We start from the raw sequence: 14,602 nt of genomic DNA, 5'->3' as shown, positions 1-14,602 counted from the left end.
GACGCTGATTTGGTTTGAATCCTTGCCTTTTTCTGTGGTTCTAACATGGTGGTATTGCCCCAATTTGAAGTACGACGTATTGACACGTTTGGCAGTCAGAGAACGAGGCGGCAGCTCGGTTAAATGGGTTCTTGTTACTAATTACTACTATTACATGGCTACGAGCCTTTTGTTGCTAAGATTCATGATTTTCAACCCTCCTTAGTAGACGAGACGCTGTGATCATGGCGGCCAATCTTCGCCTTGGCATGGACTTTCACATTGTGCATCCGCTGTCGGAACGGCATGTGCTCCTGTGCTCTGCGACCTCTGAGCCCAGTGTGTGTCCGCAGGGGAGGCTCGAGACCGCCAGTAAACTTGCGATGCTCCTCGAGACGCTTCTCCGAAATCGTATCAGGTGCCCATTTCTTGCGGATGAACCATGGCAGGCATGAAGCCACCCACGCGTCGGGGATGAGACGGATGAAGGCTCCCCAAGGAAGAGAGATCGCGCCGAGACCGATAGAGAGACCCCATTCTTTGCCATTCAAGGCATGGATCTGGAATGCTTCACCTCCCTTGAAAATAATGAGAACTTGACCACCAATCATGATCAGGTTGATTCCGATGAAGAAGTAGTTCTTGGTGATGTTTTCAAAAATATTGAATCTATTATCCAGGCGGCGATTGCTATTCGGGAGTCAGTTGACCGTTCATCAGTTTTCTTACCATAAATTACTTACTTGAGTTCGTTGAAAATCTGCAGCCAGACAAATGTGTTGAAGACGAGGGTATTCAGACTCTTGGTATCGTCCTCAGATGTGCCATAGCCCAAAAGGCTGCGTCCAGCAAAGTTCAAGACGAAGGTAATCACGAGCTGCAAAATTGCTTGTCCCATAATCATCTTTGCCATCCTCAACGTGATGAGTGAAGCAGACTTTCGGTCAGGCTTGCGATCCAGGACACTGCGAGTCGGCGGGTCTGTGGCAAGCGCGAGCGCAGCAAATGTGTCCATGATCAAGTTGACCCAGAGCAATTGGACAGCATTGAGAACCGACTCTTGCGTAGGGCTGGCGACTGCAGAGACGAATGTCAAAACAACAGCGGTGACATTCACGGTCAGTTGAAACTTGAGCTTGTTAGCGAATTCCGTCGACTTTCTCTACTCATGTAACTTACCTGCAAGAACTTCTTGACGGAGTCATTCACAGCTCTTCCCCACATCAGGGCCTTGACGATTGAAGCAAAGTTGTCATCCATCAGAATGATACCAGATGCTTCTTTCGCGACTTCAGTGCCGGCAATGCCCATGGAGAATCCGATATCCGATAGCTTAAGCGCGGGCGCATCGTTCGTGCCATCTCCAGTCACAGCAACCGTCTCGCCAAGATCCTTGAGAGTTCGGACAAGGATTCTCTTGTCTTCAGGACTGGAACGCGCAAGAACTTGCAGTTTGGGAACGATGTCCTTCAGCTCTTCCTCGGTCTTTCTGCGGAAAGTCGGGCCTTCCATGGCAATACCGCCATCTTCGGGGTGATAGATGCCACATTCCTTGGCGATTGCTCTTGCCGTCAAGATGTTGTCTCCAGTGACCATGCGGACCACCACACCGGCGCGATTGCAGTCCTTGATAGCATCGATAACGGAAGGTCTCAGGGGATCTTTGATACCGTAAATCGCAATGAGGGTCATGTCTTGGTGAATCTTGTCAAAGTCTGCAGTCCTTGAGTCTTCCTCAGAGATGGCTTCTTTTGGTGGCCAGGAATCGAAGTCTCGGAAGGAAGAGCCAATTGTGCGAAGGGTTTGGCCAGCGTACGAATCAATCGTTTGCGCGAACATGTCCTTGTCCTCTGAAGTCAAGTCCACTACGTTGAGCTCGGAACCACTTGGGTTGTCTAGCACTTTGGTGCATTTTCCGAGGAGAATTTCAGATGCTCCCTTGACGTAAGCCCTGTATTTCCCGTTCGAGAGCTTGACAACAGTAGCCATGTACTTGACTGCTGAGTCGAAAGGAACAACCTGAACCACATTTGCGTTTGATCGCTCCTCTTCGACAGGTCCGGCCCCTAGTTGATCCCGGCTGAAAGTGAGAAGGGCAACTTCAGTCTTGGACCCGATGAAAGTATGCTCTCCTTCTTGATCTCCCTCGAATGCAGTGGAGTTGACGGCATTGCCTTGGATGAGGAGTTGCTTTGTCTCGGAGCTAAGGTCTTTGGCGAAATCTCCGGCTGAAACGTTGCGAACCGAGTTGACATGGGTTTCGTCAGAAGGCGACGTGCTGTTTTTGGGCTTCTCTTCTTTTGAGGACTCAAGAGGAGCATCGGTGCCGCCAAAACTGATGCTCTTGCCTAGGGTCGTGGCAACAACTGACATCTTGTTCTGCGTGAGGGTTCCCGTCTTGTCTGAGCAAATGGTGGTTGCGTTGCCCATTGTCTCGCAAGCCTTGAGAACTCGCACCAAATTGTTGTCTTTCATCATACGCGATGTTGCGAAAGAGAGCGCCAAAGTAACAGCCAGGGGCAGCCCCTCAGGAACAGCCACAACGACAACGGTAACCGAGACGATGAAGAGCTTCAGGAATTGCTGACCTTTCTGCTCTGGAGTACCGTTGTTTGTGGGGAGTCCGACGCAGAATTTGATGAAAAGGACGACGAACAACAGCAAAGCTGCGGCAAAACCAGCTTTCGCAATCCAATCTGCAAGAATGTTGAGCTTTCTCTGCAGCGGCGTATCTTCTTGCTCGGTTCTGAGAGACATGGTGATACGGCCATATGAGGAATTGACGCCAACCGCCGTGGCCAAGAAAGTGCCAGTGCCCTCCTGAATCTTGCTGCCGGAGATGATGAAGGGATCCATCTTCTCGATATCGGGATGATCGACATTGTCTTTTGCCATTTTGTCAAGGGCCTCGTAGACTTCGTCGGCGCTGACCTTCTTGAGCAGATCAGACTCGCCGGTAGCCGATGACTCGTCGCACTTGACCCCATGACCTTCAATGAAGATGCCATCAACAGGTACCACTAAAGAAGTATGCGTTAGCTAGGAATCGACCTAATGTCTCAATGATAAAAACTTACTGTCGCCAGTTGAGAGATGAACGACATCGCCAACTACAATGTCGTAGACGGATATCTCTACCGACTTGCCAGACCGGATAACCTTGACAGTGCGGTCATCGTTTTTCTTGTTGAGAGTGTTGAACTTTTGCTGCATTCGCCAATCGTTGATCGAGCCAACCATGACAACAATAACAATGGCAACCATAATGGCCACACCCTCAACCCACTCGACTCGGGCTTCACCCGGTTTATGGCTTTGTCCAAAAGTCTCGTATAAGCCCAGTGCAAGAGAGACGATGGCGGCAATCGACAACAAAATCAACACCTTGTCGTTGTAGGCGATCCACACCATCTGCAGAAATGACTTTTGCTTCTTATCGGGCAGCCTGTTATCTCGAAACGCATGTTTGCGGTCCGAGAAGCCACCGGTATACTCGCTTGGAGGAGGTGGGATGGGAATGTCGTTCTTCGCTTTTGGATCAGGCTGGGGGACTGTGTTTCCAGCTGCTCCATACTTGGGGACGCCCTTGAGAGCTACCTCTTCGAACGAAACCGCATGATCCAATTTATCTTCATCAACACCTAAGCCGGTCTTGCGGTTGGTTTGAAGACCTTTCTCCAGGCCAGCAAGACCGCCGAGAGCGTAAAAGGCATTGTGACTTTTTGGGTTCAAGAGCTTGCTCAAATGACCGGGGGCGAAAGCGAATCTGTTATTTTCTTTCGTGTTAAACATGTCTTCGGTGCCGCGATCAGGAGTCAGAGCATCTGCCGTATCCAATGAGAACTTGCGGGATCCATGGTGGCGCTCGTCCTTGGCTGTCTTGGCCTCAATATCAAGTGGTTGTTGCTGACTCTTTTCGTCCTGATCCGAGACATCAACGCCTTTCTCGGCGTCTCTGTTCGTGGTCGTCATAATGGCACTGTGGACTAAGCGACGTGGCGAGTAGTCTTCGAATTGATGCAGTATCCAGATGCTTAGGTTGAATTCTGCCGGGTATTATTCCAGTATTGCCTGTCGAAAGAAGATGTGGTTGGACCAAGAAGAGTGTTGATGTTTGGTCCAGACCGTCACTAGACTAGTGACGGAAAGGCAGTAGAGGTGACGGACAGATGTCGCCAGTACCGGTGAACGTAAAGTACGGAAGGAGTGAATGCTGTCGCACTTGCTCTATGATTTGAACGAAGTGCGAAAGCTCCAAAAGTGTCAGAAGCCTGCCAAGTCGACAGAAGGCGCCGGGCGGTGATGCTTTCGGGAGGCCTCCTCTGAGATATGAGGGAAGGAACAACCACCACAGAAGTGCACAGCGATTTGGGGAGAAATGAAGAAGAAGCAACAAGGCAAACATAAGGAAAGAGGAGCGGGAGATGATGTTATTGTCTACCGCACTCCCTACGGATAGAGAAATGAATGCACGTTCAGTCCCTCCAGTCTGCCTTGCCCACTATGTCAGTACAACATTCTTGGCAAGACCAACTTGTGCCTGGTAATACTCAAGCAACCACAGCATCATCATTAATTTCACCTGCCGCAGCGTCTTTCACAAATGCCCGACGCCTACCTTTTACCGTGCATAAACCGCGGCACCCCGGAGATCAAGCAAGCTGTACCCAATCATCGGACGAACAATGACGATGGAAAGCTGTTGTTGACCACCAAAAGGCCCGGAGGAAGCTGACCATGGAACGGTCAATGCCAAGAACGAGCGTGCAGGGCTCTGACGATTGTCGCGAGCGCATTCGCTGACTGCTCTTTCAAGTGGTTTCTGGTTTGATGAGAGCGAGACCAATATGTCGCCTAAGTCTTGGCAAACGCGGACTGAGTCCAGAAAGCTTGACTGGTCGAAAGAAGCTTGTGTTTTCTTGGCCAAGTCAGCTGTACGGACGAAGATGTGCGGTTATTTTGGTACGAAGTATTTGTTAAGAGAATTCCCCTTAATATCGATTCTCCCTCTCATTTCGTCAGCGAGTGTCGCAAAGCGCATTGCATTGCAGTTCAGAAAGTTACCTTGCCTCTCTCAACTGAATATGGCTGTAAGCGTTTCTTGATTTTGAACGGTCTGAAGTCTGACTCCCCCAATGAGGAGGGAGGACGCGCCATGTGCCACTCCCTCTCAGCCATGGTTGTATGTCTACATCATGCTGCCCGATGAGGGAAGGGCCTTTCATCCACGCCTTTATGCCGACGGGAGCGTTGAAAGGTGGCTTGATGGGAACCACACAGTCGGCAGGGCAAGCAATGCTCATACTTTGCGGCTAGATAGCGGTTGATAACAAGTGCTAGAGGTAAGAAGCCACCGCTTCAGACTCAGAGAGCGGGTGCAACCCGAATGGAGGATAATTTGGTTGAAACGGGTGATGAGGAAGCTGACTTACAATGGCCACACCGGACGGCTTGGTGCGCTGTCGCCCACATTCCACCCTGTCAATGATTACAATTGCCAAGACCTGATTGTTTTGAGACAGCACAGAGCACAGCTGGACAGGCAAACCAAAGTGTAAAAAAAACCTGGCAGCACAGGGGTCGGTATTCGCTAACATGGGATGGCACAGAAAGCACCGTACTTCCCGTCTTCTCCCTCAGATCTTCCTCACCGAAAGATACGCCGGTTTTCTGCAGGTCTGACCAGGCCAGAAGATGCGACACACGTGGCGTCATCTTGACCAGATCAGTCAACTACCTAGGTACGCCAGCCCTCTCGATGCGGGAGAATGCGAGGGAATCTATGTATGGTCACCCAACTGGTGGTTGCCTCCCTCTCATCTCCTCTTCCTTGCTCGCCTGCAATGACAGATCTCCGACGGGATTATCGGTTTTCTTAGTGTATCCGTAGGGATGGAAGATGGTAACGTATGGGAGGCGCTGTCCTTGCTGATTTCCTTCGTCTGGTGTTCCTGAATCCGTCAGAGTGGATCATGTGTTTGTGACCAATCAGCGTACTGTTTGTTAAAAGAAGGTTCAGACCCCAGAATGGTCAGTGCGCGACGCAGGAGGGGTTGTTTCGACCTCACCTTCTACGCTCGCTTTCTCTCCCACCAGCTAACTCAAACCCGACGCGACGTGAGAGCTGTCGACCGTAGCTTCGCACCCAAACCTGGCTTCCAGCCGGCCCTGTATGCGATCTCTACTCGATCTTTGGAGGTAGATCATCACATTGCCCCGACGTCTGCAGCTTCCCCGGCCGTCCGCGAAACGGTTCAGCTGCACGCACATACCCCGCCATCCCCTTGTGCCGACCTTAAGCTGCCAGCTGCCGCATCGCATAAGTGCCAGACCATCACCGAACGCTTTGGGCCGCCGGTGAGCACTCGCCCTCCAGCCTGCCTGAACGGCACAGACTTGCGACGAACACACGAAGCTCTCGATCGGGGCAATTCCTCAAACACAACCGGACAGCTTGTAGCTTCTTGCTGCGGCCAGCTCTGCTGAGCTGTCAAGGTTTCTCGACACAATGCCTTCCGAACCTACCAAACCCTCCAACGCGGGTATCATCACGGATGATGCCGGCGAACGCCAGATCCCCGAGTCGAAGCGAGCAGATGGCAGCGTCCGCAAAGCCATCAAAGTGCGCCCCGGCTACCGCCCCCCTGAAGATGTCGAAGTCTACAAGAACCGCACTGCCGCAGGGTTCCGCGATCGCGCGACAAGAGGTGGTATTCCCGGAGCGACAGGCCTGAAGGAGGAAAAGCCCGATGCCTCCTCCGCCGCAAGTAACAAGAATGCAAAGCGCCGAGAAGCACGAAAGAAGGCCAAGGCCTCCGGCGAGGAGGAAGGGGACGATACGAAGCAGACCGGAGGCGACAGTAACACTGCCAAAGCCGAAGAGGTCGACCCCGAAGTTGAGAGAGAAAAGAAGGCTCGGAATCTTAAGAAGAAGCTGAAGCAAGCGAAGGACCTCAAGGACAAGAAGGAAGGCGGAGGGACGCTTCTGCCCGAGCAGATCGCCAAGGTCATCAAGATCAACGAGCTTATTCGTGAACTCGATGCTTTGGGTTTCGATGCCGAAGGAGAGCCCAAAACTGCCAATGGAGCCGACGGGGAGTCCAATACGAAGGAGTAATTCAAGGAAATCTGATCATTTGACCAGTGCTTCTGGCGTCTTTTTACTCCAATACCAGCTCTGCCATGCGATCAACCATGGAACAAGGCAGGCCGTCGTCCTTGTTGCCTAATGCACGTCGCCAACGTCGAATGGACGCCTCACCTACAATACGCACCTACCCTTATAAAGCTCTCGAATAGGGCTTTTGACCCGGCCAGCGGCCTCAGAGCGGTTATGGGATCATTTGGTCTCCAAAAAGCTCGACACAAAAGAATGTCTGGTTAAGGAGTTGCATGATGTACGGTCTCAAGATAATCGATCACCCTAGATCCTCTTGCGGCGATGCCGGATCCAATCTCACATTTCTCTATATGGGCTTTCTAAAAGTCAAAGAATGTGCAATTTGGGAGATGGAAGCAGGGCATAAGTTTGTCTAGTCATTGGCATAAGTGTGCTTTCCGACATGCGATGCAAGACGACGGTGCGTGGATCAGCAGATGGATAAAGCTGATTTGAGAATCGTGGAGTATGAGATAGTTGCCGATATAAACTTCCACTGCTTCCAATAAGAAAAACTCTCTGCTGCATCGCGCAAAATACAAGTTTCCATAGCACCTGATCGTGATTTTGTTCTTGAAAGTGGCAACCCCAACAAGCCAACACTTGTATGCTTGACCACTCATCTGCATGATCCAATGCTGATGTGGGTAACGGGAACCCAAACGCATTGTCAATCCTGCGGGGCAAAACGTCTCAGCCATCTCGCATAGAGGCTGTAGGTTGCATTGCCTGCACCTGCGACCAGCATTGACGAGCCAGATCTCCTGCCCAAGTGTTTCGTATCAGAGGCTCGGAGGTCAAGCTTCTTTCTGCCTTCTTCACCCCGGGGCCGATCCGGATCACCCCAGCCATCATTCCAGAAGGCCGACCGGAGCTTAGCCCGTGGCATCCTGGTGGAGTGGAACCTGTTCCGGATCATACCCGGCTCGCGCCGTGGAGTTCGGCCGGGGGTGGGGGGTCCTTTTTTATAATTTGTTCCGGGAGAAGTGTAGTTTGCGGATGCCCAGTTCCACCAGAGAGATGCGTGCGCTTTCACTCACCAGCACCCGGGTGCATTTTCTACGATGAGAAGGTTCTTGAGACGATGAGAAATAAGTGCCTCATTACCGCACTGGACTATGGCCGACTATCTCATCAAGCTACTATTCGGCGACGAAATGCTTTACATGTTTCGTACTCACCCGGGAATGAGGCTGGCTCTGGAAGTAATCAAGATGCTGCTAACTTTCTTTTGTTCTTGATGCACCCGCTAGATATGCGGCAGTTTCGTTGAAGATATGACTTGACGCGGGAAAAGAAAGCTCCCATATTGGAGTAGGTGGATCTGGGTCAGTCTCAGAAGGCGCCCAGAATATAGTACGGTATCATGTGCGCAATCAAGTCGGGGTTCGCCATTCGCAAACATCTCCAAACGACGCGTACCGTGCTTGCTACCCTAGTAATCAAGGCTCTTTATCACTAACCTAGGAGAAATGAAAACATTCCTTGCGTTGGTAAGTAGCATACGTGGGAAAAGGGGGCGACAGGTTTTGGTCTCAGAATCTCCCATTAGGCTCGCCACCGCATTTACAGACAGGTTAAAGTAAGATACTTGAAAGAAAGTTGCGAATTTTTCTCGTTCGTGAACTTCAGCTGTCGCCGTCAAGACTTCATTCGGCAGGAAAAGAGTATTGACCAGGGGTTTCTGGAGTTGGTCATATGAAATAGTTATAGATCATCTCTGGGACGCATTCATCTTTTGGTCAACGGCAGAGTATCGATGCTGCTGACAGTGGGTAGTACAAACACATACCATCCTCCGGATGAGCCGGAAATAAGGATACCAGTGGCTAGGATTTGAATTGAAAGGTCCAACTAGGCAACTGATGAAGCCATGGATGAAGTCGCTATCCGATGTTTCGATTATCAAGATTCGGCGCTGAAGTAATGACAATAAGTCTGTGTTCTGGCAGTGGTGGATGGGAAGCATTCTATATAAAGGCACAGGACAGGGGTGGCGGGGCGAGGCAGCCGGGCGCGGCCAGGGAGACAGCTGTCGGCATCGCACCGGGAGCACCCTGACTGCCTGATTGGGGGGACCCGGGGGCCGAGCGACACTCTTTGATGCGCTGGTGTGGCGTCAAAGCTAGGGTGGAGCTGAAGCTTAGCCACCCGACTCGCGTGCTGCGAAACATACCTCCTACGCTGACGTTTCCCTCCGGACATGTGTTTGACTTCGACGACTTTCCAACCGACACGTTAATCACCCAAGTCAATTACCGCTGGGCTGGCCCGTACGATCCCTCCTGCTGTCTTCCCGCGTCCGCCTCGGGACGAATCTTATTGCTTTTGGGCGACCCTTACTCTCTCTGACAACCTGTTCTTTTGATGATCACCAATATCCAGACGAAGCTCCGAACATGAGGCTTAGGGGCAAGGCTGCCGCCCCGTGGCGCATCCTGCTGTCTGTCTTAACCTTGACAGCAGCTGTCCAAGCAAAGGACGAGCCGACAATCAAGGTTACCACAATCAAGCATCCTCCCATCAACCTGAATTACTTCGAAGACTCCGACTCTATCCTCTACCACGATGTCTCCGAACGAAACATTTATCGGTCCGACGATGCGGGCGTGTCGTGGAACAAGGTCTCAGACGTCCCTGGCGAAAAGGCCTACATGCTCACGATGCACGAATTCGACAAGAGCCGCGCCTACATAATCACCGAAGGCAAAGAACACTGGAAGACCTCCGACAAGGGCAAATCATGGCAGAAATGGGAGAGTGTCGCCGGCACCAGCGCCTTCCGCGAGGACATTCTCCATTTCCACGCCGGCGACCCGGATCGCATCATCTTCAACGGCATGGACTGCGCCGGCATCTTTTGCGAAGAAGTCTCCATGTACACGACGGATGGCTTCAAGTCCAAAGCGAAGCCCCTCCGATTCAACACCGCGGGATGCTGGTGGGCCAAGTCTTCGGATCTCTTCACAACTGGCAAGGACGATCTCGATAAGCAGCGGATTCTCTGCATTGTCCGCGACAGCTTCTCGCCTTTCAAAGAGGACCAAAGACTCTTCGCATCTGACAATTACTACGAAAAGATTGATAACAAGATTCAAGAATTCGAGCCGAACATGGATACAACCCGAGGAGTGCAGGGTGTCGTCAACTTGGCTGTGGTCAAGAAGTACTTGATGGTTGCCACATCATCCCTGAACACGGATGAAATGGCCCTCTTCGTCACAGACGACACCATCAAGTGGCATCGCGCCATGTTCCCTACCGATCATGGACACAAGATCAACCAAGAGGCTTACACCGTCTTGGAAAGCACCAACTACAGTATCCAGATTGACGTCATGAACACAAGGCCCTCGAACCCAATGGGTGTCATGTTCACAAGTAACTCCAACGGCACTTTCTTCATTGAGAATCTTGAGCACACAAACCGCAACTCTCGTGGTCACGTCGACTTTGAGAAGATTACAGGTGTGCAGGGTATTTTCATCGTCAACACTGTGAAGAACTATGAAGAGGTTGAAAAGGATCCCAGGAAGGAGAAGCAAATTGTCACCAAAATTACATTTGACGATGGACGAAACTTCCACGGTCTGAAGGCGGGCGACGATGAGCTACAGCTGCATTCTGTCACTGATCTCGACAACGTTGGTAGAGTGTTTTCCAGCCCCGCCCCTGGCCTTGTCCTCGGAATTGGAAACAAGGGCAAGGCTTTGACCAAGTTTGGTGAGGGGGACGTTTACGTTTCCGACGACGCGGGTGTAAATTGGAAGAAGGCTCTCGATGGCCCTCATAAGTATGAGTTTGGTGACCAGGGCTCCATCCTGGTAGCCGTCAAGGACTCCAACAAGGAAGATGTGGGAGAAATTCAGTACTCTTTGGACCACGGCGAGAATTGGAAGAAAGCTTCGCTCCCGGATGACCTGAAGATCAAGCCCGAGCTGATCACAACGACGCAAGACTCGACTAGTCTCAAGTTCCTTCTCGTCGGCAGGACCGGTGGCGACAGTGCCAAGTACCACATCATTGCGATTGACTTTGAAGGTCTGCACGAGCGAACGTGTAAGGACGACGACTTGGAGGACTGGCACGCTCGCCCCGATGCCGATGGCAAGCCTACCTGCCTGATGGGCCACAAGCAGACCTACCGCCGCCGCAAGAAGACGGCCGACTGTTTCATGAAGCAGGAGTTCAAGGACCCTGTTCCCGTCACTGAAGACTGCGAGTGTACGGATGCGGACTTTGAATGCGACTACAACTTCGTCAAGGATGGCGACAACTGTAAGAAGGTTGGCCCCATCGTCGCGCCTGACAATGCCTGCAAGAATGCCAAGCCGGACGACACGTTCAAGGGCTCTTCGGGCTGGCGCAAGATCCCAGGAAACACTTGCAAGCGCAAGAGCGGCGCACAAAAGGACGATGAAGTTGAGCGAAAGTGCTCCGACGTTGGCGGCACTCCTAGTGCCCCTGCTGATGGCAAGATCAAGGCGGTCCAGCACGTCTTCAAGACAGACCTGAAGGACTTTGAAAAGATTTACTTGGAGAGGGGTGACTCGAGCACTGAGGTTGACGAGACCATTCTCGTCAGACCGGTCGAGTACGCTGGCAACAGCATGCGAGCCGACAAGCAGATTTGGCGAACAAAGGATCATGGCAAGACATGGGATAAGATTCTTGAAGACGAGGAAGTGCGCGGCATCTACCCGCACTACTACTTCAAGGACGCCGTGTTCTTCACCACCGACTCCAAGAAGGTCCTGTACACGATCGATCGTGCCGAGCATTTCCACTCTTTCGAGGCGCCCACGAAGCCCGGAACGAGCAATCCTCTCTCTTTCCACCCCGACAAGAAGGACTGGCTCATCTGGATAGGCGAGAAGTGCGAGAAGATTGACGGCAAGGACCAGTGCTTCAAGGAGGCGTCGATCTCAAGGGATCGCGGTGACAATTGGAAGACGGCCATGCGCTACGTCCAGAAGTGCGAGTTCACCGGCCACTCGGCCTACAAGTTCCGCGATATGCGCCAAGTTGTTTGCCTTGCCCACAAGCGCGAGGACAATGAGAAGGATAACCCAAAGGTCATCGTCTCCAGCAAGGACTTCTTCGATGAGGATAAGCAGTTCCACCAGTCAGATGTAAAGGACTTTGCCACCATGGCCGAGTTCATCGTCGTTGCCGCAGAAGACAAAGAAAAGAATGGTCTCCGTGCTCTTGCCAGCTTGGACGGCGTCAGCTATGCTGAAGCACACTTCCCCGTCAACTTCAAGCCGGGCCACCAGAATGCTTACACCGTATTGGACAGCTCCACGCATGCTGTGAACTTGTTCGTGGCCACCGAGACTACGGAAGGGCGCCGGCAGGGAAGCATCATCAAGAGCAACTCGAACGGAACCTCTTACGTCATGAGTGCGCAGGCTGTCAACTGTAATGATGAATACTATGTGGATTTCGAGAAGATCACCGGCCTGGAGGGTGTCGCGCTTATCAACACCGTCGCCAACAAGGACAAGAAGAACGAGCCGAAGAAGGTTCAAACCCAAATCTCCCACAACGATGGCTCGCAGTGGACTTTCCTTCCCCCGCCAAAAGCCGACATTGATGGCAAATCTTACTCATGCAGTAGCAGTGAGGGCGATGAGAAGTGTGCGCTGCATCTTCATCATTATACCGAGCGAGCGGATAAGAAGAAGACCTTCTCGGCTGCCACCGCGGTTGGACTCATGTTTGGCTACGGCAACGTGGGCCCGAATTTGGGCTCTGTCAAGGACGCCGATACCTTCATGACGACCGATGCTGGCATCACCTGGAAGAACGTTAAGAAGGGTGCTTGGACATGGCAGTACGGTGACCAAGGATCCATTGTTGTCCTTGTCCAGCGGGCCAGCCGCGAGAACCCCGTCAAGACGAAGACTATCCAGTACACCACGGATGAGGGCAAGACCTGGAAACCGTTTGACTTCACCGACAAGGAAGTCACTGTCTTGGATATCTCAACTCTTCGCTCCGGAGCCTCGCGCAACTTCCTTATCTGGTGCAAGGACGATGGTGGCGAGATGTTCTCTGTCAACGTCGACTTTACTGGCTTGAGCGACCGCCCCTGCAAGAATGACGAGAACGGTGACTCTGACTACTACCTGTGGTCGCCCAAGCATCCCTCGCAGCCCGATGACTGCCTCTTTGGACACGTGTCAAAGTACCTGCGGAAGAAGGACGAAGCGAACTGCTACAATGACCTCAAGGTCCAGCACCTCTACCAACTCCAAAACTGCACTTGCACCAGGGCCGACTATGAATGGTACGCATATTTCCATACCTAAGCATTACGCATGCACCTTAGCTAACAAAATTTTCACAGCGACTACAACTTTGAGTTGGATGGCCACAAACAGTGCAGTCTTGTCGAAGGCAAATCCCCCATGTCGGCTGAGCAGTGGTGCAAGGAAAACCCCGATGCCGTCGAATACTACGAACCTACCGGTTATCGTAGAATCCCGCTCACCACCTGTGACGGAGGTCAAGAATTCGATAAGCAGGCCAACGTCCACGCCTGCGCCGGCAAGGAAGAGGAGTTTGAGAGGCGGCGCAGAACGTCTGGCATTGCAATCTTCTTTGCGGTCGTCATCCCTATCGGACTCGCAGGTGCCATTGGTTGGTGGGTATACCAGAACTGGAACGACAAATTTGGCCAGATCCGGCTGGGCGAGTCGCCGAACCTGGACAACGACGCGCCGTGGATCAAGTACCCGGTCATCGCCCTGTCGGCGGTGGTTGCCGTCGCGGCGGCCCTGCCGCTCGTCGCCTCGGCGCTGTGGAGGCGCGCCACCTCTGCTTACGAGAGTGTGAGCGGCGGAAGCAGGGGCAGCTGGCTCAACGGGCGGGGCAACCGCAGGTTCACGACGAGGGACAGTTTTGCGCGGGGCAGAGGAGATTACGACATTGTCGACGACGACGAGGGCGAGCTCCTTGGTGACGATAGTGACGAGGACGTATGAACGGGTTTCTTATGACTGGGGGAAGGGAGAGCAACGGGCTGCTCGCGGAAGCCTCTTTTGCTAGAGGACACAAACGCGGCACCCAAGCGTATCTGTGACACTATTGTTTACTGTTGGATTCGGAGTGGACGGGGCTACAAGGCAGGCAAGGAATCAGGCAAAGGCTGAAGAGAACATTGGTAGACCGATTTTTCCTTAGAATGTTGTATTTTCCCGGCATGGCGTTGATTTTCAAGCCACTTCTGGTTCTCACTTTGGACGATGACATGTGTGTCCTGATGTTATGCGTATCGTGACCTTGTAGGTAATATCTACTCCGTACGTATACGCACAAGGTACGGAGTATGAAAGTGGACGTTGTTCTGCTTTGACAGCGGGCAGCAGCGGCGCGGAAGTGCCGAAATGATCGGCAACGACTCGTGCGTGCTCCTCGAAGGGTTATGGAAGTTCGGCCGCTGTCAGATTTGTTGTCCAC

At 52.4% G+C, this 14,602-nt stretch overlaps 3 protein-coding genes across 3 annotated transcripts; 2 read left to right on the top strand and 1 right to left on the bottom strand.

Annotated features, from left to right (window-relative positions):
* Positions 1-191: 191 nt before the first annotated feature.
* Positions 192-3,951, bottom strand: BDZ83DRAFT_568703 (calcium-translocating P-type ATPase; the record flags this gene model as incomplete). The annotated part of the gene is made up of 4 exons (XM_060504109.1): positions 192-669; positions 723-1,108; positions 1,159-2,999; positions 3,057-3,951. 4 exons carry the CDS (start codon positions 3,949-3,951, stop codon positions 192-194), a joined length of 3,600 nt encoding a protein of 1,199 aa, XP_060369282.1.
* A 2,536-nt stretch (positions 3,952-6,487) lies between these two features.
* BDZ83DRAFT_568562 (uncharacterized protein) lies at positions 6,488-7,096 on the top strand (the record flags this gene model as incomplete). The annotated part of the gene is made up of 1 exon (XM_060504086.1): positions 6,488-7,096. The coding sequence occupies one exon, from the start codon at positions 6,488-6,490 to the stop codon at positions 7,094-7,096; it is 609 nt and encodes a 202-aa protein (XP_060369281.1).
* A 2,441-nt stretch (positions 7,097-9,537) lies between these two features.
* Positions 9,538-14,127, top strand: BDZ83DRAFT_748344 (vacuolar protein sorting/targeting protein 10; the record flags this gene model as incomplete). The annotated part of the gene is made up of 2 exons (XM_060513600.1): positions 9,538-13,430; positions 13,491-14,127. The coding sequence occupies 2 exons, from the start codon at positions 9,538-9,540 to the stop codon at positions 14,125-14,127; spliced, it is 4,530 nt and encodes a 1,509-aa protein (XP_060369280.1).
* Between the last annotated feature and the right edge of the window lie 475 nt (positions 14,128-14,602).

This window comes from Colletotrichum acutatum (genome assembly GCF_030867785.1).
Source record: "Colletotrichum acutatum strain CBS 112980 chromosome Unknown BDZ83scaffold_12, whole genome shotgun sequence".
NCBI classification, from domain to species: Eukaryota; Fungi; Ascomycota; class Sordariomycetes; order Glomerellales; family Glomerellaceae; genus Colletotrichum; species Colletotrichum acutatum.
Note: the sequence above shows the minus strand (reverse complement) of the source record. Positions and strands in the feature narration are given on the sequence as shown.